We start from the raw sequence: 25,700 nt of genomic DNA on the forward strand, positions 1-25,700 counted from the left end.
TCTTCCGTATTTCGCAGCAGCAGGTGTCATCTTTCTCTTTCCCTCCTGATCTGTCACTTGCCCCGACACTGATTCCTGGCTCCTCACTTCTGTGACGTGGGAAGTTTCCCTCTGAGGCTGAGGGCCCTGGTCGGTGTCTGGGGCCGGATCCCGGCACTGTTCGCTGGCTGAGTCCCCGGCTATACCGCTGCTCAGCGCTGACTGCTGTTTCCTTCCCGGCCGATCACATTCACCAGACTGGAGCTGGTTCAGTAGTAAACGGAGAGGCGAGACCTTACCCCATTGGCTGAGGCTCCCGTCACTCTGCCCTTTCCTGGGCTGTGATTGGTGAAGACGCGCGGTGTGGCCGCCGCCCCTCGCTCTCTTACTAGGGGTAGGGCAGGAGGAGGGCGATCAATCTTCATCAGTCCACATTTCCTATCACCTAAAGCGGCGGCGGGAGACGGCTGCTCTGCCTACAGGTACAGGATGACCGCCAGCCGCCCCTATAGCACTGATATCTGTACTGCATGGGGCTGAGAGGGCGGGCAGGGGCGACATGGGGGCTGCTGGCCCTTTAAATCAACTTTTTAGGACTTTCACCGTCTGCAGCGCTTCCCAGGAGGCGCTGCTGCTCGTCCCTGCGGCTTGGGGAGGCCAGGAGGCTGTATGGAGAGGGGAGAGGCTGCGGGCCCGGGCCGGGGGGAGCTCGGGGGTCTCTCTCTCTCTCCTGCTGGGTTTTTTTTCCTCCCTCTCTTTTCTTTTCTTCTGTGTTTAGTCCTTGATGTGGAGATTCTGTGGCTCAGGAGCAGTAATGTCTCACCTGAGCTGATCCCTGGATGAGGTGTTTGTTTTTGGAGTTTGTTTCCCCCTTTCTCTCCTCCTACCTATTATACAACACAGGGCAGGTCCAAAAAATGTCTGCACAGAAAAGAAGAGACTCCAGCAAGGGAGACAGTCCAGGAGTCCACACTGTGTCCCAGGGACTGCTCCTGCTGTTATTATTATTATTATTATTATTATTACCCACTGTACTGTGCAGGGTCGGAGCCTCCTGGTTGGGGTGAGTTATGTAAATGGGGCATCTGTGTGGGATCTCCATTCATTAGCTCCTGGCTGGAGGTGACATTACCCTATCAATGGCCGCCATCTGCAACAACAACCAAGAAAAGTTTAGGAAGAAGATAAATGACGGCTGCTCGGATCTCATCAGTGTTGTGCATATGGAAAGTGACTTGTTTGTTGTCACAGTCGGGATCGGCCGATGTGTTAAGTCTTGTTGATTTACTAGGAGGTGAGAATTAGGAATGCTCAGGCCTGGGGGGCTGTCAGAGGGATGGGGGGCTGCCAAATGTTTGTTCTTCACTCATTTTACATTTGTTCCTCAGGAAGCAGAGGAACCAAATAATCCCTAGAATATCCATCTATCGGTCTATCAATAAATATTATTTATTTGCATTAGTGTGTATATATATATAATATTACAGTGTATGTGTATAATAATGTTCTGTTCTATACATTGTTGCTGGTCTCTGTCACCATTAATCAGTGTTTGCTTTTCTCCTCCAGTCTTTGTCCTGCCTTGTTGGAATAATAAGGAGATATTGATGCCCCTGGTGTCCGGGTGACCTAGAGGAATACACCCAGCTGTGGATAGTGTCGGGGAGCCCTGGGCAGCTGTTAGCATGATGTCTTACCTCAAACAGCCCCCCTATGGCATGAATAGCTTGGGGCTCACAGGACCAGCCATGGACTTGCTCCATCCGTCAGTGGGATACCCAGGTAAGACCCCCCCTGCCCACCCGGACCACTGCTCTATGGATCCCATTGTGATTTGTGTCCGGTCTAAATATAAATGGACAAATCCACAGAGAGGAACCGGAGCCATAAGATTTGTCTGCAGTAGGAAATATGTATTTTTATTTTAAAGTTGTTCTTGAAGACTGAGAGCCGTGCCGGTGCATGTGCGCCATCGTAATGTGCATTCTCCCCTATAGATGTAATTGTAGACCCGGAGTTATAGATGAAGAGGAACCGAACGAGAGACTTGTATAAAGTTAGTAAAAGTTCTGTAGCTCAGTCTGGACTCGGGATCGCCGGTGATCGGTGCAGATCTGGATCCCTGTCATGGAGAATGCGGGCCTGCTCCGATCCCCACCTCCAGATCGATCACTTTCTGTTTCTAAATCTCTGGGACAAAATGTTCTAAAACAAAAACCTAAAGGCGGAGGAGATCTGAGAGCCGGAGCCAGACCCGCCTGCGAATGCCACGTTTATTAATTGTTTCTTCTTTGTTTTAGATATTTTCAAAACTTTCCATAAGTTATCTCCACTCTTCACCGAGACGATTAAATGTGCGCATTTATAGATAGCGACGGGAGTGATGAAAAGAAGGCTCTGGGGTTATTAGTGTAGAAGTGTCAGAAAGTTTCGAATATATATATATATATATACCTTTTAAAAAAAAAAAAAATTAATATATAAACACAGCGTGTGTGTGTGTGTGTGTATATATATATATATGTGTTAAATGCTTCTATTTTCTCTTGTCAATTATTAAATGTAATAATAGTTATATTGTAGTTATGAAAATATATATATCTTCAATAGAACTACATGTAATATTAAATATTTGTGCCATGTGCACATATAGTAGTCATGAGATATACATATATATATTCATAACTACAATATAACTGTTATTACCTTTAATAATTGACAAGAGAAAATAGAAGCATTTAACATATATATATATATATATATATATATATATATATATATATATATATATATATATATATATATATATATATATATATATATATATATATGTTAAATGCTTCTATTTTCTCTTGTCAATGATTAAATGTAATAATTGGTTAATTTCCTCTGGTTCAGTGTGCGGAATATTAATAACAAGTTTTGGCTTGATCCCAATCTGATCGCTTACTTTGAGTTTCCAGCATGATCTATCAGGATTACTGATCAATCACCAGATCATCCTGTAATTGATCCATTCCTTATGTGCTGAATATAACACCTTGATCTCGCTGGACTTCTGTATCGGTGGGACATGTCTCTCTCCCGCAGACTGTTCAGTGTGTAAAGAAATAAGATCTTAAGGAAAGGCCTAAATGTTATTTTCCCCTGTCCTATGACAAAGTAGATCCTGACCCAAAATGTAATCCGGCTCGGTTGTGAATCTCCTTTCCGATGACAGAGTAGTGCCTCCCGGGGCCACTGTCCTGCACATTCTGCCTCCACTCCTGGCAGCCCTGATCCTGCGTGGAGCTGGGTGGACATTATTAATCCGGGTGATCGCATTAGCCCAGGCCTTTGTTATTTCTGAGCATGAAGTTGTGTTGTTGTTCTTGTTATTGTTGTTCTTGTTGTTCTTTACACTTTGCTGATATTTTACTAATTTCCGAATTCTAATGTATAGTGTGAAGTGCAGGTTCTAGACTTGCAGAACAATGTGTTTTAGCCCCAGAATAGCGCGGCCCTGGCGGCGGCCCCGTGTAGCGCAGGCGCTGATCCGCAGCCTCCGTGTCCGGCGGTCATTACTAACAGATCCGCGTCCTGCCCCCACAGCCACTCCGCGGAAGCAGCGCCGGGAGCGCACCACCTTCACCCGCTCGCAGCTGGACGTGCTGGAGGCTTTGTTCGCCAAGACCCGGTACCCGGACATCTTCATGAGGGAGGAGGTGGCTCTGAAGATAAACCTGCCCGAGTCCCGAGTCCAGGTAAGGCCACACGCTTCGGCCGCCCCGGGCCCCTCCGCAGGGAGGAAACCTGCTCTCCACTCCTCACACATTCTTGTGTTCTCTGTTGTCAGCCCTTTCTTTCTGGAGGGAGGACGATCGCCCTCATTCCAATTATTACTCCCCACAGGAACAAATATTTCCCACCACGATCACTAATTCTAAGTCAAGCTGCTGCAGAACCTCTTGGTGTGATGATATAGCCTTTCCTATCAGATGGATGTTAGAGTAGATTTCTGATGGCAGTGGGATATTTGCACTCGTTTCTGTGAGAAGACCCCCGGCCTGTTCCTGGGGGGGGGGGAAGGAAGGTTTTGGCCTAAGCTGTGGCTGCCATGGGGCTGGGGGACTGTAGGAATTGTCTGCACACCTGTATATAATAATGCTGCCATATAGTGCTGGGGGTCCAGGGTGCAGTCACCGTGTAGCACAGGTGGGCAAGTTATTATTAGGGTCCGTGTGATGAAGGTTATTTAATGGTGTGATGAAGGTTATTTAATGGCATTTTGTATTTTTACCTGTAGGACCAAATGTGTTTTCTGTGTATATATATATATATATATTTTAACACATGGAACAGAAACGGTTGTTGTTGTTGTTGTTTTCTTTAGTGCATTGTCTTCATTATATATTCTGTATATTTATATTGACATAGTATACATGACTATATGCCAGACTGGAAGGAAAAAAAACGCCCCCTACAGAAAGTACTGGCCACCCTGTGTGTATATGGGAAAAGAAAAGTTTCTACATGAATATTTACAGTTTAGGTGTGTAGAAAGGCCCCCAATAAGGAGCCGAAACGTCGCCATGATGAGGGGCCATTAAATAACATGGTTTTTTTTTTTCACTCAAACGGTGTGCAGCCTCCAACATCTGGATATATAACTACTATAAAATATATATATATATATATATATATATATATATGCAACAGATAAACCACTCCAATAAATAAGATTCACCTGGCAATATAAATAAACTTTTTTTTTTTTTGTCTATTATTTAACAATTATAGGAAGTCACCATTAGGTTCCTGTTAACTTCTAAAACAAATAGGAATAATATATATGTACAATGTTCCATATTTACAGTAAATTATATCTTGCTTGCTGGATAATTTTAATTAGTAGTTTTATATATATATATTTTTTTTTAACTAATTGGACTTTTGTAAAGCGAAATACAGAACTCGGTGAGGGAAAAAAAACCCCAAAAACAACAATGGGGAAAAAAAACAAAGAAACAAAACTTCAGCCCAAATAATTTGGTACTCGATCGCAATGTGGTGGCTTGCGGCATATACGGCCGAGGTTCAGGTCTTTGGATGTTAATTTCAGAATTAAGAGCCATAAATAGATTAAAAATATTGGAACGAATTATTAATCCTAATAACCTCTGATCGATCATTTTAGTCCTAAAAGTGCCCAGTCATAAAGGAGCAAAAAAAAAGTCTCCGGGAGTCAAAGTTGTCAGTGACCGGGAATCTACAAGAGGAATCCTGTCATCTGGGGTGTAAAGCGGTGATCGGAGGACACTGCCGACCTTCAGTGTGATAACTGGTGACACTTGTGTGGAATATTATATGATGCCGCCCTCACTTGCTGTAAGTCTGTTGTGCGGCGGTTTCTATAACGCACTGTGTGCACAGAGGCGAAGCTCCATGTGATTGAGGCTAGAGACTGCTCCGCTCTCCCATCCTTCTATCCCTGTGTGTAATACATTGATGACTCGCTGTCCTCACTCAGTGCCGGTGTCTCTGCCGCTATAGGAAGCAGTGATTGTCGGCGGCCGCTCCCGCCGCTGCCGATCCCCGCCGGCTCTCTCTACATCTATGGGATGATTGTTCCATTTTTGTCCTTTTCGCTCCAGGTTTGGTTTAAGAACCGTCGGGCCAAGTGCAGACAGCAGCAGCAGCAGCAGCAGAGCAGCGGCGGCGGCGCCGGGGCCAAGAACCGGCCGGCGAAGAAGAAGTGCAGCCCGGCCCGGGAGAGCTCGGGCTCCGAGAGCAGCGGCCAGTTCACACCTCCTGCGGTCTCCAGCTCCGGCTCCGGCTCCTCGTCGTCTTCCTCCTCCAGCTCCTCCGGGAACCCCGGCCTGGGCACGGCGGCGTCCATCTGGAGCCCGGCCTCCATCTCCCCGGGCACCGCTGCTGCTGCCCCCGGCGCTGCGCCCGATCACCTGGGCCCTGCGGCCGGCGCCTCCTGCATGCAGCGCTCCGGCTCCTCCTCCGCTGCCTCCTACCCGATGACCTACAGCCAGGCTGCGGGCTACACCCAGGGCTACCCGGCCCCTTCCTCCTCGTACTTTGGAGGGGTAGATTGCAGTTCTTACCTGGCCCCCATGCACTCCCACCACCATCCCCACCAGCTCAGCCCCATGACTCCTTCCTCCATGTCCAGCCATCACCACCACCACCACCTGAGCCAGAGCTCCAGCCACCACCATCACCACCACCACCACCACCAGGGCTATGCCAGCACAGGACTGCCATTCAACTCCTCTGACTGCTTGGACTACAAGGACCAGGCTGCTGCCTCCTCCTGGAAACTCAACTTCAACTCCACCGACTGTCTGGACTACAAAGATCAGGCCTCCTGGAGGTTCCAGGTTTTGTGAGGCAAGGAGCTTCAAGTTCTGGAAGTAAACTTTCATGGCTGGAGCCCCTGAGTGCTGCCAGGAGAACATGCCCCAAAGTGCTGGCCTATAGCTGGGCGGTGGGGACCCCACCAGTCTGCACCTGGACCTTCTGTAGTAACTGTCCCCCTGTGAATTATTTATTGGTCATCTGGACTGTAGTGTCTGCAAAGAATATGGGAACGTGGAACCTTATTTTCCCATCCACTTCAATATATATATATTTTTGGCCTATGCCCAAAGGTCATAATCACTTCTGCTAAAGTGTATATAGACGGGGGGCGCCCCTCGCACATGGGGCGCCCCTCCTATTGGCCATCGGCGTACAGTATACACATGCACTGTTCTCCAAGGTGTAGGATATTGGACTTTGCAGCCTCTTGCTGCCTGTAGCAGCAGAAATGTGTAAATATTCGGTCCGTTGCTAGGACCCATTTTACTCTTAGTCTAATTATAATATTTTCAGTATAACAATTCTCCTAACAGTCCTCTCTTTGTGGAGAAACCAAATTGTTGATATGAGACTTGGGGGTTGGTGGGTCAGTTCTACTGCAAGTCATTACAAATCCCTTCAATAGAGACTCCCCGGGGTGAAAAAGGGGTTAAATTTAGGTAACAAATAAATACATATATATATATACTTTATAAAAAATGACAGCACATGAAAAGGTTGTTGGTCCAAGTCCAACCGGCCCCAACTCCCCCCCCCCCCCCCCCCCCCCCCCCATCTCTGGTGTTGGCCCCAGGCTGTTGCTCCACTAGAGGCACCAATGGCGTTGGTTAGGTTCCCTTAGAAACACGATGCAACCCACAAGTGGCAGCCTCCACTGAGTGTGGACGACCGCTAAGCTTCCGCATCATGGGACGCCCTCGGCCTGTGGCTGCAGTGTGTGTGTTAATAGGCATTGTCTGTAGGATCACTCCATTTTTGTACTGTCCCTTTAGTTGAATTGGGCTCACGGTATAAAGTTCTGTCTCAGCACTTCCATTTGTGTCACTGAAGATTCGGATCAGTTTGTCCCTGTGTAGGTGGAAAATGAATAATAAAAAAAAAAAAAAATGTTTGTAAAGTTGATAACATGGTATGTCACATCACTCCCAGTGTAAGGGAAGCCCATATCTACATACCCCCTCTTCCCATAATAAAAATCAGACTATTGATTTCAAGCTTTTGTGTCATCATTTCTACGTGGCGCTATTAGTGGGGCAAGATAAAGTGGGTGAAGCAGCCACAATAACTGGGCAGGTGATATAGATAGAGAGATATAGATATATATATATTTTTTTGCAAGATTAAATTAAAAAATGGTCGCTGTTATGTACAATATTATCCATCTATTACACTGACAACCAATATTTAATTTAAGCTTGCAAAATAAATGTATATAAAATTTATTTTATTTTTTTGTCACCTCTTGTGGATCTTTAAGTTTTTCCAAATACATGTCCCAGGTTTAGCATGTTTTTGTTTTTTTTTTGTTAACTTCCCTATATTTCTTGATTTAAAAAAAAAAAAAAAAAGTTAGGCCTGTTTCACACTTCCGTTTTTGTGTCCGCCAAACGGATCCGTTTTTTTGACGGATCCGCGGTAACCACTAATGGAAGTCTATGGGACAAAAAAAACGGATCCTGCAAAAAAATGGCGGATCCGTTTTTTTACGGAAACCAACGGATTTTGACGGATTTGAAAAAACGGAAGTGTGAAACAGGCCACATAGGTCTATTTAAAAGGATAAAACAAAAATCACCAAACACACGCGGTTAATGAAAATAAAATCACCTGATGGAAGCCTTAAGCTGTACCGACGGATCAATCGTTTTATTTATTTTTCTCCATATGGGAGTAAAATGTCCAAGTCAGTGCTAGGATTTGCATGATTATTTTTTTTTTTTTTTCCCCCCCCTGCCATTTTTTTGCTGAGCAAATCCTAAAAAAAAAAAAAATGCTGCCCATGGACTATAATATCTTCATGCTCGATCTGTAAAAGAGATGGGTAGGACACGTAGCGGAAATATGGATGTGTGACTGGGGCCTGAGTTTGGTTGCTATGAACAAACTTCAACATCTTAACTTCTTGAGCTGATCTTCAGTATACCGCACTTTTTTGTATTTTTATTTTTTTTTTTTTGTTTTTTTTGAGGTTGGTGAATTTTCTTTTTTGACCCCAAAGTTACCAAAACTAGGAATACCCCAGTGTTCTAACTGGGTCATTATGGTATGAGCAAAATAAATCACAGCACCCTCTTTGCAATATAAAAACAAAATGTTGCAAATGTAAGAGGTAAAATTTGCATTTGTTTGTAAAGAAACATCAGACTGCTTTTATTTGTTTTTAAATAAATAACTGAGCTCTTAGCAAACAGGTTTTTTTTTTTCAGATGCGTTTTTGTAGATGTTGACAAACATTCTGTAGGTATTCCTCTCCGGGCCCCAGACACATTTCCGGCTCGCACCATCAGTGTTGGGATCCTCCCCTGACAGGCTCCAGGACATTGATCAATCATCTCCAGCGAATTTCATCTAATGCAATATTAGTTATTTTAAAAGGTGAATCCATAAATGCCTGTCTTCTCTGATGTTTCTCTTTCCGTCTTATGCATCAATATAATTGAAATTCTGTGGACCAAACTGATCTTTATTACCCAGCTGCAGGGGTAACATTAGAGGTGTAGCATAAAAATTAATTTAAGTTGGGTTATAATTATTTCTATAGCTCTAACAGATTCTGCAGCACTTTACAATGAAGCGGGGACACTGCGCAGTATTTTATATAATTATTTTTATTTTCTGGTCTATTCTGAACAGCACCCAAACTGATTCCGTTTTATGCAGATTGATGCCGCTAGATTTGCTCATGAGCTTTGCCTGGGTTTCTATATATCATTACTATCTGGATCACTTTTCTTCTGACTTAACGGATGAAGACTAATGTCAGCCGGCATCTGTTGTCATCGGCCTTTTTCATCGGTTTCTGTTGCAAAATGGATGATCCGGATCAAAAAACGTAGCGTGTATTGATCCAGCTTCTTCAAGGGCTTGGTGCAATTTGTGGTACGCTAGATAAATGGGAGCAATCCCATAGCAAATCATGCGATCCATTTTCCCATCAGTATGTGGAAACAAGGCCTCATTCTAATTGTTTTCACATTTTATTTTTGTTTGTATGCATACTGGTACTATACATTTATCTACATGTTATATATTTGGTTTACTTTGGTCGAAGTATGAAATTAAGGCCACATTCACACGCTCAGTATTTGTAACCAAACCCAGGAGTGGGTGAGAAATGCAGAAGTGGTGACGGGTTTCTCTTCCTTTCCTCTGATTGTTCCACTCCTGGTTTTGTCTTACAAATACTGATTGTGTGAATGTGATCTTAATAAAAGTTTATTAAAAAATCCTTAGAACTCCAGTTCATAGTGTGTAATAAATATATACAGTATATTATCTTCACAAGTCATCACACAGAAGACCTTAAATGTTCTATGTAAGGTCAGGGGAATAACTCAAAGCACCTATGTCCAATCCCAAAAGGGAAAAAAGTCACACTGACCCCTCAATCATGTGCGATTCAGGCCATGTTCCCAAACATGCTGTTGTGTTTTTTTGTTTTTAAATATCTGCAGGTGTCTCCTCTGATTACGGCAATTTTGCTGCATTTTTGTGCATTTTCTTTTTTTTTTTAGTGAATATTTCAAGCAGCACTTTTATAATGTATTTTTTGTTAGTACAGAAATGCTGGGATTCTGCATTTAAAAACCGATCTGCGCTTTTTTTTTTTTTATGCGTCTATCAGGCCTCACAGTCTATAAGAAAAAAAAAATCAAAACCCAAAAAAACACAAAGCGCAGTTAAACAACGTCTTTAAATACAGGGAGCACAAGTTTTATAGAAATTTTTCCCACTTTACTTGTGATTGAAAATATGGTGGATTTTATGCACAAAAAAAAACAACAAAAAATCGTCTGCTCTACATGGGAACTTGTTCTTATAATACTGGCCTATTTATTTATTATGCCTTGCATATATAGCGCCACTAATTCCACAGCGCTTTACAGACATTATCATCACTGTCCCCGATGGGGCTCACAATCTAAATTTCCTATCAGTATGTCTTTGGAATGTGGGAGGAAACCAGAGAATCCGGAGGAAACCCTCGTAAACACGGGGAGAACATACAAACTCCTTACAGATGTTGTCCCTGGTGGGCTTGAGCCCAGGACCCCAGCGCTGCAAGGCTGCTGCAATCTTTTTACACATTACAGTTTACATCTAGACTTAGATCTACTGTTCTTCCCTTTTCGATTCTCCTCTAGGTTTTGTCTCGCACACATCTGCACATTCTTATTCACACATTATTTGATTGAGCATCGCCCGACCTAGGACTGCAGAGCGGCAGACCTTGTACAGTCATGGTGGAGGAACCTGTCTGTCTCTTCCTGTTAGCATAGAATTAGATCCATATCTAATTTCCAGTTAGACAACTCGGGAACGTAATAATAATAATATAATACATTTTATTTGTATAGCGCCGACATATTCTGCAGCACTTTACATTTCAGAGGGGATTTGTACAGACAATAGACATTACAGCATAACAATAATCACATAGATCATAACAAATACCAAGAGGAATGAGGGCCCTGCTCGCAAGCTTACAGTCTATGAGGAAAGAGGTAGACACGAAAGTGGGTGGTAACAATTGCCCTGATTGTATGGACCAGCCATAATGTTAAGTGTGTAACAGTACAAACACAGAAGGCTAATGGATGCATAAAGCATGTGGGAACATGATGCGGGAAATCTGGTTATGGTAAAACTTTTGACTCTGCCACACAGGGATAGATTAGGTTAATATGTTGAGGCGGTAGGCCAGTCTGAATAAATGCGTTTTCAGGGCACGCATAAAATTGTGGGGATTGGGGACTACTCGTATTGACCTGGGAAGTGCATTCCAAAGAATTGGTGCAGCACGTGTAAAGTCTTGGAGACGGGAGTGGGAACATAATATTATACTGTAATAATGGGTCTTGTGTAAAGAAAGTGCTGCAGTTGCTGATAGCAACCATTACATTTATATCTTTGTGGCTGGGAGAAAAAAATATATAATTGTAGGAGTCCAAAGTAACTGGATGGAATGCGGAATTCTCTCCTGATGACATAAAACAATTCCTCAGTAAGAAAGTGACACTAGGAATAAGTGCGTCCACAACGGGTCATGTTCATCACGGCAGGGTTTTTGTAATTTAATCTTTAATGGTTTTTTTCTTCAATAATCAAAACTAATATTTAAAATTAAATAATCATAAACGGATGTTCATATTAGTCTATTGTAGAAATAGGGGCAACCAAACATGAGACTCACTCAGAAATCCTGATCACTAGCAATTAAATTAGCTGACGTGTCAGAATAAGTTGATGATCTATCCAAAGGAAAGGTCATCAGTATCAGATTGGAGGGGTCCGATACCCATCACCCCGACCTTCCTCCACATCACTGTTATAAGTTGTGGCAGCAGCCATCTTTAAACACACTATACTGGATCCATCATTGCATGTGAACCTGTTTTTTTTTTGTCAACTTTTTAGTGTCTTGTGCTTTTTTCTTTGCGCCACATTCATCTTTCCATTTGCGCCTTTTGTAAAGTCTATTTTATGTGTATTGTATATCTCTATCTATAGATCTATCTCTGTTAGTCATTTATCTATGCACGATTGCCATTGTGGCCAGAATTTAGGGTTTTCAGATGTTGTGACCGAATTAGTTTGCGACTATTCAAAGAATCTCAATTTGCTGCAAACATTCTCCAATATTCCCGGTTCCTGGAGTGATTTTAGATGCACCAGGCATTTTGACACAACTTTTACACCTTTGTGCAAAATGTTTGACTTATTGCACTAAGAAGTTGCAAAAAAGACAAAATAAAATAAAAGCCCTTTTTGACTTTGTACAAAATGTACGAACTGCGCTATTTTGACAAGTTTAACGCCAAAAGAGGTCAACATATACTACAAGACTTAGAAGAAAAGTGACTTAAAAAATGCGAATGGTGAATCGGGGCCATTGAAAGAAGCTGCACTGCATAGATCCATGCAAAGTGTAGTGGCCGCTGCCAGGCAGCGCAGAACAGCTATTATTTACAAGCTTTGTAACTGTTCAATGCACGTTTGGCCGCCACTTTAGCAGCTGATCAAATCAGCCTACATTTATTTGCGATTTATCAGTGTATAGTCAGTCTCACCACACTGAGCATTTACATGCAATGTATGGTATCACATGCATACAAAGTACCTGCTACTAGTCATCTGGGCAATGCAATTTTGGGGGAACAGGTTCATAGTTTGTTCATTACATGCAAGTACAAGAAATGGTCTTATTTTGGGCCACTATATGACTTATATCCTGCATTTTTCTCCAGGTGTTCCCTCCGTGAGCTATACCTCTAGTTTTCAGATCTCTTTGAGTTGAGTGGAGACCAGCTGCTATGATGATGTCTCCCATACACAGCACACACAGATATGAGGGATTCCTGCTCTTCTTTCTCGGTTTAGAACATGTTCAGTTGCCGCATGGAAAACATTATGCGGCAATAATGAGCAGTGTAGCTGGGAATCCAGCTCTAGGATAAGCTAAATTACACAGTAACTGCAGCATGATATTCCAGTCCCTGCTTGTTTTCTCACTTGGCTTCTCTCTCCATAGAGTATAATAGGAGGTGTAACCTGTCTCCTCACCGTGCTGTCAGTCTGTCTTGCTTTGCCCATATTCAGATTTGATCATTCTCTTTTTAGAATGAATGATGACTTTAGGAAGCAGAGTGTAGGGGAAGAAATGTCCCATAAATGGAGAAAGAAACATATTTCTCTGATAGTATATATTGAAAAGTTTCTTATATTCTCTTGTAGTATTGAATTTTGGACAAACTGATGAAAAGCCAGTGATAATTTAATATCTACTCTGGACAGATCTGTCTGCTTTCTGCTGGTTGGTCACTAACAAGTTACAACTAATGATGAGCGAGTATACTTGTTGCTCGGGTGTCTTCTGAGTATTTTGGCGTGCTCGGAGATTTCGTTTCTGTTGCCTCAGCTGCATGATTTGTGGCTGCTAGACAGCCTGAATACATGTGTGGAATGCCTGCTTGTTAGGGAATTCCCACATGTATTCAGCCTGTCTACAAGTCGCAAATCATGTTCACACTTGTGCATGTCACATGTTTTTAATCCGTTTTTTCCTTGCCTAGCATGGTTTGAGAGACCCCACCCCTCTCTTGTGTGGCATGCACAAAAGAGCTGTCTTGCACCACAAGCCCATACTATGAAGCGCCTGTCCGAATCCTGTTCATTTTAGACACTGTTCAGATGTTCAGGTTTTAAATACATTAGATAGGGACTGCTTCAATACAGGTTACCTTGACGCGGTGAAGCAGCTTGGTATACATTTTTTTGCAAAAAAACGTATCGACTAAATACCCTGTATTTGTTATCCAGCACTTGCTGATTACTGTCATATATTTTACTGCAGAGTATTTTTGCAAATCTGTTTTCTTGCTGTGTCTCAGTTAGTGGGTGGTGTGAACGTTGTCTTACCAACTTGTTCACACTTGTGCATGTCACATGTGTTTTTGATCCGTTTTTTCCTTGCCTAGCATGGTCTCAGAGACCCCACCCCTCTCTTGTGTGGCATGCACAAAAGAGCTGTCTTGCACCACAAGCCCATACTAAGAAGCGCCTGTCCAAATCCTGTTCATTTTAGACACTGTTCAGATGTTCAGGTTTTAAATACATTAGATAGGGACTGCTTCAATACGGGTTACCTTGATGCGGTGAAGCAGCTTGGTATACATTTTTTTGCAAAATAACATATCGACTAAATACCCTGTATTTGTTATCCAGCACTTGTTGATTACTGTCATATATTTTACTGCATAGTATTTTTGCAAATCTGTTTTCTTGCTGTGTCTCAGTTAGTGGGTGGTGTGAACGTTGTCTTACCGACATATTCACACTTGTGCATGTCACATATGTTTTTAAGTCGCAAGTCATGCAGCTGAGACGACGAAAACTAAATCTCCGAGCACGCCAATATATTCGGAGATCACTCGAGCATGCTCGGAGAAACCTGAGCAATGAGTATACTCGCTCATCACTATAGCTGATACATGTTTATTACTCAGAATAGTAATATGAAGACATCAGAATCACTTACTGTAAGCTGTAAAGTGACAAGGATTACAATAATTAATTATATACTATATAAGCTCCTCCAGGTTAAAAAAATAAAAAATAAAAAAATCTTTTTTTTAAAGGACACTGGAAAACACGAGACAAGCTCTTCTGTTGCTTAATGCAAGCATTTCGATATACGGCCCCTACCCGCACTCTCTTGCGTGCAGTTGCCTCCCTGATGTTCATTTTTCCAATGCGGTTATAGAAGAAAAGCTGGAATAAGATTGAGAAATATGTCACAAATTTAGCAGAATAGCAACAATTACTATTACCCCATGGGGGCTGGAGCAAAGACGAGGTGCCAAGGCAATATTCCGTAATTAACATTCTTGTGGTTATAATTAGGCTCTTCCCAGACAGTCAGAGATGGTACAGAGGAGGCCGACAGGAGCCATGGGCAGAAGATGTGTCTGTCTGGCGAGGAAGAGGCAGGACTTGTTTTGAGGGTCCGCTCTGATCCCCTCAGGTGCACCCGGCATCATTGTGGGAATCGTTTTCTTAGATAACCCTCCACAGCTGCTTACCAAGCGCCAAGACTGAGAATGTTGCAGAACCTCTGTAATGTCGCCATGATGCCACCAGACGTCTCATATAGGTCTTAAGAATATAACAGGTAAGTGCAGAAAAATAATTATGTGAAACAATAGTGACCGAAATAATATGCTGAAGTCTACAGGTTATATACCAGTGTGAACAGACGAGGCATACATGAGATATATATTCATTATCATATGTATCCTTATCTCTATAATATAGTAGATCACTGAGGCTGTGGAGATTACAATGAGAATCTCTTATCAAATAGAAGTCAAAATATTGCTGCAGTCTTGGCTTCTGTTACACCTGTGATCCTTAGGAGTAGATGCCCGTGAAAACAAACTTTTATACACTTTTTTTTTTTTTTACACTATTCCATTTTGTTTTTTAGACAAAATCAGAACCAGTATTTTTCCCGACTCCTACCTGTAGGATATACAGTTGTGTGAAAAAAGTGTTTGCCCCCTTCCTGATTTCCTATTCTTTTGCATGTTTGTCACACTTCAATGTTTCAGATCATCAAACAAATATATATATTAGACAAAGATTACACAAGTAATCACAAAATGCAGTTTTTAAATGAAGGTCTTTATTAATAATGGAAAAATGAATCCAAACCTACAGGGCCCTGTGTCAAAAAGTGATGGCCCCCTAAACCTAATAAATGGTTGGGCCACCCTTAGCAGCAACAACTGCTTGCAGTAACTGGCAATGAGTCTTTTGTAATGCTCTGGAGGAATTTTGGCCCACTCATCTTTTCAGAATTGATTTAATTCAGCCACATTGGAGGGTTTCCAAGCATGAACCACCTTTATAAGGTCATGCCAGAGCATATCAATTGCATTAAGGTAAGGACTTTGACTAGGCCACTCCAAAGTCTTAGTTTTGTTTTTCTTAAGCCATTCAGATTTGGACTTGCTGGTGTGTTCTGGATAGCTGTCCTGCTGCATAACCCAAGTGCACTTCAGCTGTAGGTCACAAACAGACAACCAGACATTCTTCTTCGGGATTTTTTGGTAAAGAGCAGAATTCATGGTTCCATTTACCTCAGCAAGTCTTTTGCTCAGTTTGGCTGGACGGCCAGGTCTAGGAAGACTTCTGGTGGTCCCAAACTTCTTCTTCTGAGCTCCTTGGCCAGTTCCTTTGACCTCATGATTACCATTTGGTCTGACATGCACTGTGAACTGTGAGGTCTGGTACAGACAGGTGTGCACCTTTACAAATCAAGTCCTATCAGTTTAATTAAACACAGCTGGACTCCAATGAAGGAGAACCATCTCAAGGAGGATCATAAGGAAATCGACAGCATGTGACTTAAATATGAGTGTCTGAGCAAAGGCTCTGAATACTTATGAATAGAGATGAGCGACTTTGCCTTTTTTAGGGTCGAGTCGGGTTTCATGAAACCCGACTTTCCCAAAAGTCGAGTCGAACGAAATCGGCCGACTATCGTGAAAAGTCAAAGGTCCGACTGAAACACGAAACCCAATGCAAGTCAATGGGGAAGCAAAGTCGGCAAGGAGTGGAGGACAGTAAACACACCTACATGCCAGACCGCTTTTTAAAGTGCGCAAAAACTCTCTCTTTCCCCCGGACGCTGCACATGTCATCTCGTTGCCCACAGTGTACGTCCTTGCTCAGTGGCAGAAAAAAGTCACGTGCAAGCATTCTGGGAAATCCGACTTTGGCGCTCAGGTCAGCGACTGCATGGCCGACCTCACGCTATGGTCGGGTTTCGCTCGGCGAAACCCGACTTTATCTAAAGTCGGCGACTTTTGAATTTGACCGAACCGTTTCGCTCAACTCTACTTATGACCATGTGATATTTCCATTTTTCTTTTTTAATAAATTTGCAAAAATTTCTACATTTCTGTTTTTATCAGTCAAGATGGGGCGCAGAGTGTACATTAAAGAGAAAAAAAATGAACTTTTCTGAATGTAACAAATGGCTGCAATTAAACAAAGACTGAAAAATTTAAAGGGGTCTGAATACTTTCCGTACCAGCTGTACATGCATAAAAGTGCTGCTGAGGCTGAGGAGCAGTTCTCTCCCGCAATGTGCAGTGATGTGATAAGCTCACCCTATCATGTTTCTGGTGTGGTACTAAAGCACAAAGGTGGCAGGAAAGGTAAGTGCTCCATATTGGAGCTAAAAATTAAAGTGCCTTTTTTTTAGACAGGGGAACAGCGCAGAATACAGAGGTGGATTCTGACTGAGGGCAAAATGTGAAGCGATATTAAGACCTAACTTTAATTATAAATGAATAAAACTGGGGAACATATAATCAGAAAAAGCAAACCACAAAAAAGCTCAATAATACACCAGAGCACATGAATAAAATGATTCGGTCTCAATCCTTAGATGTCCAGAATGAGCCGTCCATGATCTTAGGAGAGAAGGGGGTAATAAAATGCTAATAAGCTACCCTCTCGTGCACCGTGTACGTTTCCCATCCTGACAATGACAGTCCCCAAATACGTTACTGTCCTAAATGATGTACCTTAATTTCCTCCCAATGCATTTCATCTACTAGTTATGGTGGACTCATCAGGGGAGTAAAAATATTAGAGGTCTTTGTAAGGATCAAAATTTAGAACCATAATAAAGTCATGGGGACTTAGATATTAGAGGGTTGCCCAAATTTAAGGAAACCGTATCTTATCGGCAGAGTGCTGCACAACTAGCTATTACTCTGCGTTGGGAGGGAGTTAAAGGGACACCATTTAGGACAGGACCATACTTGGGGACTGTCATTGTCAGGACTGGAGACCTACACGGGGCACAACAGGGTAGTTTATTAGAACTTAATTACCCCCCTCCTAAGATCATGGAAGGCTCATTCTGGACATCTAAGGGGTGAGACCAAACCCTTTTATTCATGTGAACTGGCATATTATTGATCACTTTTGTTGTGGTTTTGCTTGTCTGATTATACATTCCCCAAGTAAATATCAGCTCCTACAGTTTAATGTACTGTTATCTTTGCAAGACAGGGATGCAGGGTCACTGAACAATGATGTTTGCCGATATGTTGATTACACATTATACCAGGCCATGCAGTTGGTTGACTTGCAAACATTGTAGGATAAACTATAAATAATCAAACAATGCAGGTTAGCCTCATCACCTCTTCCCCTTCACCTGTGGATTATGGATTGAAGGACAATAGTTCTGAACTATAAAAAGGGAAGATTCTGTACAAAACCACAGCCAGGAACACTCTACAGGATAGCAGCTACAACACCATAGCTCCATCACGAGATACACAGATTTGCCATTCTACAGAATGCCTGTTTAGGGGACAGCAGCCCAGGCTAAAAGAATACAGATCTGCTCCACTGACCATCACTAAACCCATAGAAACATTTGGGGTGGTCAGGATTTGGACTCACTGGTCACCTGAGCCCCAAGGATACATTTGGGAAAACTAGTATTGGGAACCACCAGTCACCTGGTGTTAGGGTTGCGGATCGCACTAAACATAAAATATGAGAAAGTGCGATTGCAACCCAGGGTCCACCGTGCAGAGGTGGTATGCTGCTGCTAGGTAATGGCGGACAATAACTGGCGGTATAACTAGTACACACGGGTTAACTTCACCCGGTTAATAGGAAACGGACCCTGTTGCTTCACAGGACCGCAATACCACTGAGTGAGCGCTAGTGTTGTGGTCGCAGGACCCTGCCCCAAAGACACAGGGTTAGAGTCCCTCTAGACCCACTAGCGTTTGGTGCCGCTACTGCGGTGCCTGGACATACAAAACTTAAAGATAAAGCACACTAGGTGCAGACGGCGCCGCTCTGGCGGACGCCACTAACCAGCCTAACCTTATGGCTGGAAAGCGCAATGTTTGTGCATGGCATTTGCTGCTTGACGCAGTATAGTAGTGCCTTGTGCTGGATGGCACGGTTAGGCGCTAAGTGTGGTGCAGAGTACTGGATGCACCGTGGTACATAGGCATTGCCACCTGTAGGCGCTGACTTATCTCCAATACCCTACACACATGCACAACCAGAGGGAGGGAGTCTTAATGAGTCAGTCACCAGAACACATCCATCCATCTTCACACACACAACTACAAAATACTGTCTATACTAGCGTATGGCCGAGTGGCCATGCGAGCCTTTTATAGCAGCGTCCTTCCGGGACCTTCCTGATGGTCCAATCCAAGCTGGAGAAGGACCTGAGCATGTGACCTCTGATCTCCAATGGGAGATCGTCCCACGGGCATGCTCAGCGGACCGAATGGAGAACTTAGTCCCTGGAGTAGCTCGCTGCTGAGGAGCATGCGTTGCTATAGCTGGACCAGAGGTGGCAGCAGCAACCAAACCTACAGAGCTGGTCTGAGCAGAACGCCGGGACCGACGAGTCTGCTGAACAGCCTCCTCTGCAGCTGAAGAGGAATGGGAGACCGCCGGAAGCAAGGCTCGGGATTACCGCTGTGCAGTGACAGGAACCTGACGCCTAACACCTGGCTCCATGAAGATGTTTGGAGAATTCAGGTTGTGACCCTCTGGTCACCTGGCCTTGTACCTCAATGGACTGTCAGCTTCCTAAGCTTGTTGATACTTCCTCTCTGTGCATGCCACAGGTGGGGGTAGTCAGACCTGGAAGCTCTGAAGTCGCAGGTGCTCTTATCTCGGTGAGTCAGCGGAAGGGTAAGACTAATTTTTCACCATCTTGGGTATTTTGCTGGCACTGTTCTATGTGTCATTTGCACGTTTTGTGGTTGAATACAGTATTGCCAGCCACGCTGTTTTACCCTCAGAGCAGGCGTTCGGAGAGATGAGCCTTGGTCCATGTGGTTTCGGCTAGCGGACTAGGGCATACGCTGACCCCCGTGTCTCCACATCAATCCTTGCTGACAGCATTTGATTGATAGGATTATTTTTCTGCTTTAGCACAATGTGAAGAGAGGCAACAGTGTGGAGAGGGGGTAGTGTGAGGGTACAGTGTGAAGAGCTGCTATGTGTGTGGGAGCAACACTGAGGATATGGGAACAGCATGGATTGGAAACGGTGTGCAGAGAAGACAGAATTGGGGAGACAGAATGAAGATGGGGCAGTGAAGTGGGTAGTGTGGAGGTCTTCGTTCATAAGGTGGGAATAGTGTGAAGAAGGAATAGCATACAGGCCAGTGTTTATAAGCACAGTGTGGCATCAGTTCATAAGGGAGGACAGTGTGGAGGCAATGTTTTATAGAAGAGGATAGTGTAGAAGTCATTAATTATTACAGGGACAATGTGAGAGTCATATTTTTGTGCAAGGAGCACAGGGAGGGTAATAATTTTTTCAGGGGTGCAGCATGGAAGAATATTTTTATTCAGGGAATATTATTGAGATACTCTTATTTTTAAGGGAGCCCTTTTGGGATGTGCTGCAGGTGGTCAATAAAAAGGAAGTCTGCAAACATGACATCTGAAACATATCGAGAAAATAAAGACAACTCTAAACAGAGAAGACACCAGTTATATGGTACCATACTTGGATGTAAATGTTTATTTGTGATACTGACTGCACCTAATTAGTATTTATTTTATTCACTTATATAGCGCCATTTATTCCACAGCACAGTGCAGGCATTCTCCATTGGGGGCTCACAATCTAAATTCCCTATCAGTATGTCTTTGGAGTGTGGGAGGAAACTGAAGAACCCGGAGGAAACCCACGTAAACACGGGTAGACATACAAACTCCTTACAGATGTTGTCCTTGGTGGGATTTTAACCCAGGACCCCAGCGCTGGAGACCTGCAGTGTTAACCACTGAGTCACGGTGCAGCCCATATAGTTACTATGTACTTAGTACTATGTTATGAAGATGATGGATGTTTTTGCTTCCAGCCATTATCAGAATGTTAGGTTAATGCAATATAAATATATAACAGACCTGACATTGCTACTGATTACTGTATTAGGCTTGGTACTGTATTTATGTACTGATTATGGTTTTGGTGCTGTTTATGTACTGATGTTATCTCTTTTGATGTATGCATCCACTAATAGTGTCTCTGGTGCTGTATGCTTATGGTTTTGGTGGTGTATTCATGTTCTGATGCTATATTTATAATGTCATGGTGGTCCTGGTGCTGTATTAATCTACTGAAGATGGTTCTGTATTTCTGTACTGATGGCGGTTCTGGTGTATTCATGTACTGATGGTGGTTTTGATGCTGTATTTATGTACTGATGATGGTTATGGTGTTATATCCATGTACTTTTGGTGGTTCTAGTGTTTTTTTCATGTACTGATGATGGTTCTGTGTTTCTGTACCAATAGTGGTTCTGGTTCTGTATTCCTATACTGATGATTGTTCTAATGCTGTAGTATTGTCCTGATGATGATTCTGGTACTGTATTCATGTCTTGATTTTGGTTCTAGAAACATATTCATTTATTGATGCTTGTTCTGGTGTTGTATTAATATACTGATGATGGTTCTAGTGCTGTATTTCTGTATTGATGGTGCTTCTGGTGTACTCATGTACTAATGGTGATTCTAGTGCTGTATTTATGTCCAAATTATGGTTTTGGTGCTGTATTCGTCAACTGATGTTGGTTTTGATTGTATAGAGATGCATAAATTCATAACATGTAAGATGATGTTCTAAATGATTATGTTAATAAAGCAGTATGCAGCAAAAATAGTCTAACAGTCTAAGGATAACTACATCTGTATTTTTGTTAGGGGCATTAAGCCTTCGGAATTAGTGGAGTGAAGAAATAGTCAAGTTCTAACTTGGTGTGCTGTGCAATCTGTGCAGATTCTGTAATCTTGTGAAACTACTACATTATAACTAGTCAAAGGGGTAATAATGTTATGTGTGATGTTAAATTGGACAGCAGGTTACATCTAGTGCATTACCTGTAGGGAAATAAGTCATTAATTTCATATACCATAACTTTTTTTCATAGGTATGGGAGAGGCATTTAACTTGGTATGATCAGGTGTGGTCTGAAAAAGAGGCATGGTTTCTGTCACAAACAGATTTTTAAGATAATTTTTCTAGCAGATGATACAGATTTTAATGAGATGAAATGTCTATTTACGCACACAAAATTCTGGTCCGATTGGACAGGTATTTGATCTTTACGTCTAAAGGCACCCTTAGAATGAAAGAGCCATGCTGCAGTACCCATGACAATGTTATATATATATATATTTATTTATTTTTTTTGTTATTGTTATAATGGAGCCATGAGAAATCTGTTTTCAAGCTGATCCCATTAACTTTTCTGCAAATGAGAATCCATTCCATTCATATAAAATAGTTTGTTTTTACAACGGGAACCTGCAAGTCTTATTTATATGAATGGAACAGAGATTTCAACAAATCTGCTCAATGGAAATAAACGCTAATATGGGACACTACGTTTCTGTTGAGGTTTAGCTTTTTATTAATGGCAAGAACAGTATTGTAAAAATGTATTGCTCTTTCTGCAAAAAAATAATGCAACCTCAAATGGAACAGGTAAAACAGCATCAACAGCCTCTCATCTTATGGTTGCATACGGGATCTGCTTCCCTATGTTTTTAGTTGCAAAGTTGAATGTGCAATTTATGTTTGGAATCACTGATGCATGAAAGTGACTATATGTATAATTTATGATATTTTATTTTATACACAGAATACTAGTATTTATGTAAAAAATGTTCACTAAAGCAGCAATCAGTTCACCATTCTAAGAAATTGGTGTCTTTAACCAGAGGGACCTCGATGTATGGAGTCTATGAGGGTACGTTGGCTCTCCAGTAAGTATGTACTCCAGAAAACTGGAAAACTTCTAATTCCCCAGCACAAGCAAATTAAAAACATACATTTATTACACAAGTATAACTGAGAACTTTTTAAATTTATAAGGGTTGGTTATTAGTGATGAGCGAACATGCTCGGGTAAGGTGTTATCTGAGCATGCTCAGGTGCTAACCGAGAGTCTTCGTTGTGCTAGAAAAATATGTTTGAATACCCGCGCGTCTACATTTCTCGCAACTGTTCGACAGCCGCAGAGATCGCCTGCTTGTTAGCCGCAAGACATGCAGGCGAGGAGACTCGAACATACTATTCGAGCACCCCGAAATCACTCGGTTAGCAACCGAGCATGCTCGGATTACACCTTATCAGAGCACGTTCGCTCCACACTATTGGTTAAAAGCAACAACAAACTAGTTTTCTGCAATTTTTAAAAATAAAAAATGACATATTGTTACAAAGTTACATGATGGCGTTTATGTGTATAAAGTCCTAAATGGCAATTTGACAATGTGTCAGGTGTCTCCCTTCAGAAAATATATGGGTATGGGTTTCTATTGAGGCTTTGGTTTACCATGCCAAAAGTCTGATAATTGCCCTGTCCAACACAGGTGCAAAGTGTCTAGAAATGAATGGCAGTGGAACGGTTCTGTCCATTTTAATGCAATTTTTTACTGCTCCAATGTACAGTTGTGGCTAAGGGTCCCGTTACACATAGCGATGCTCCAGCGATCCCGACAATGATACGACCTGGTAAGGATCGCTTGTACGTTGCTACATGGTCGCTAGTAAGCTGTCAAACAGGCAGACTTACCCAACGACGCAGCAACGATGCAGCGATCCGTATAACGACCTCGGCGGTCGTTGTGACCTTGTCACACAGCAGCTATTCTGACGACTCACGCCTAAGTCCCTGAGTTCTGAGTCACCAACGAGGTCGCTCGTCGGTGTCAAACACAGCGATGCATGCTGGCCAGCGGGACGCTAACAATCAAAAAATGGCCCAGGACATTCGAGCACGATCAGCGATATCCAGTGTGGGGGGTGGGAGTTGTTGGGGCGGTCACCGTTGCGTCGCTGTTGCGTCACAAAATCTGTGACGTTTCAGTGATCTCACTAACGATCTCGCTATGTGGGACGAGGCCTTAAAGGTTTTGAGATGGACACAAATTTTGGTTTTCACACATTTTTCTACTTCAGTAGTTTTAGATCTTTTAGTCAGATGTTTCTATGGTTACTGAAGTACAGGTATTAGCATTTCATACGTTTTTAAACTTTGATTGATAAATACATCAAGGTTGTATAAAGACTCAATATTTATAGTGTTGACCACTATTTTTCAAGACTTCTGCATTTTGCCCTGGAATGTTGAATATCAGTTTCTGAGCCAAATCTTGATTGATGACAACCTATTCTTACCTAATCAGCGCTCAGAGATTAATACATTTTCTGTATTTTTGCTTGTCCACCTACTTTTTGAGGTTTAACTAGAGGTTCTCAGTGGGATGTTTCTGGATATAAACACAAAATTTCAACGTTTGGTTCACTGAGCCACATAGTGATCACTTTTGACTTGTGACATGGTTCTCCATCATGCTGGAAAAAAAAACCATTGTTCACCAAATTGCTGTTGCATTGTTGGGAGAAGTTTCTTTTGGAGGATGTTTAAATACCATTCTTTAGGCCTGGCTTTGTTGTTAGGCAAAATTTTGAGTAAGCCCATTCCCTTGTATGATATGTAAACCTCCCAAATGAAAGGTCTCAGGATGCTGTTGACATGAGACAGGACTCATGGTAGTGCTCACCTTTTCGTCTCTGAACAATCATTCTTCCATAAGTCCTAAATAGTCCGGCTTCGTTTCTGCCTATTTTGACATCAGTCCAGCCTCCAAAAGCCTTTCGCCTTCCTGTGCATTCAGATGCCCTGACACTGCTGTAGAAATGATCCCATAGCTGAATCCTCTCTCGGAGACGGTCCTGACACTTGCTAAACTTTCTTGGACACACACTGAACCTTTCTTTACAGCAACTGATCATCCCTCCTTGAAGTTCTTGATTTACATGTAAAATTGATCTGATCCCTCTTCATAACAATTTAGAGTTAATGAAAATTGGCACTCGAAACATTTCAGAAGCAAATTGTGAAAAACAAAACTTCTTTTAGTCTCAAAACTTTTGACCAAGACTGTATGTAAAATAAAAAAATAAACAATTTTCCTAAAAATTAGGATTATAATTTTTTTTTTTTTTTACATTCAGCACCCTTACAGACTTATATGTCTTAAAGAAAACAGTGCAAACCAAGTGGATCACCTATTCCATTTGTTGAAGAAAACTTGTGTTTGAGTAGTACAAGTATTATTAGTTTATGAAGCCATCATGATGTGCATCGCTGTCTCCTTGAAGCGCAGGGAACATAATGTCACTAATTACATAAAGCAGTCAGAATACGCAGAATTGAAAGTGTTGCAAAACTATAACTACGAGATTACATAACAGTCAGTACACTTGCCAAGTTACACACCGTAAGTGTTCTAGGTGGCAGCTTACTTAGTAAAGCCGATTAGATTTGGAAAGCACCCATGCCTTGGTGTGTCTGTATATAGATATTTGTCTCTGGGTGACCTCACCTGTAGACATTGAGTGGACCATGTCACTATTTTCGTTTACTGAACAGAAAAAAAAAGAGAACTTCAACATATGGATTAATTAAACAGGTCTGCAAGGGTAAAATTGTTTGAAGAGAGTCATTTTTACATACTTTTGATTGCTGAACCCAGTAAAAATATCGAACAAAATTCCATCAT

General features: G+C 42.3%; 1 protein-coding gene across 2 annotated transcripts; it reads left to right on the forward strand.

Moving 5' to 3' along the window:
• The first annotated feature begins 326 nt into the window (after positions 1 to 326).
• Positions 327 to 7,544, forward strand: OTX1 (orthodenticle homeobox 1). Of its 2 annotated transcripts, none has more exons than XM_073554048.1 (4): positions 327 to 461; positions 1,549 to 1,761; positions 3,571 to 3,722; positions 5,613 to 7,544. In XM_073554048.1, the coding sequence occupies exons 2-4, from the start codon at positions 1,665 to 1,667 to the stop codon at positions 6,357 to 6,359; spliced, it is 996 nt and encodes a 331-aa protein (XP_073410149.1). In that variant the 5' UTR covers positions 327 to 461; positions 1,549 to 1,664; the 3' UTR covers positions 6,360 to 7,544. The 2 variants fall into 2 exon arrangements, with proteins under 2 accessions (XP_073410149.1, XP_073410150.1); XM_073554049.1 differs by lacking the exon at positions 327 to 461 and adding an exon at positions 769 to 1,273.
• Positions 7,545 to 25,700: the final 18,156 nt, after the last annotated feature.

The sequence above is a fragment of the Dendrobates tinctorius genome, unplaced genomic scaffold (genome assembly GCF_039654945.1).
Source record: "Dendrobates tinctorius isolate UK_male_01 unplaced genomic scaffold, ASM3965494v1 ptg000205l, whole genome shotgun sequence".
NCBI lineage: Eukaryota > Metazoa > Chordata > Amphibia > Anura > Dendrobatidae > Dendrobates > Dendrobates tinctorius.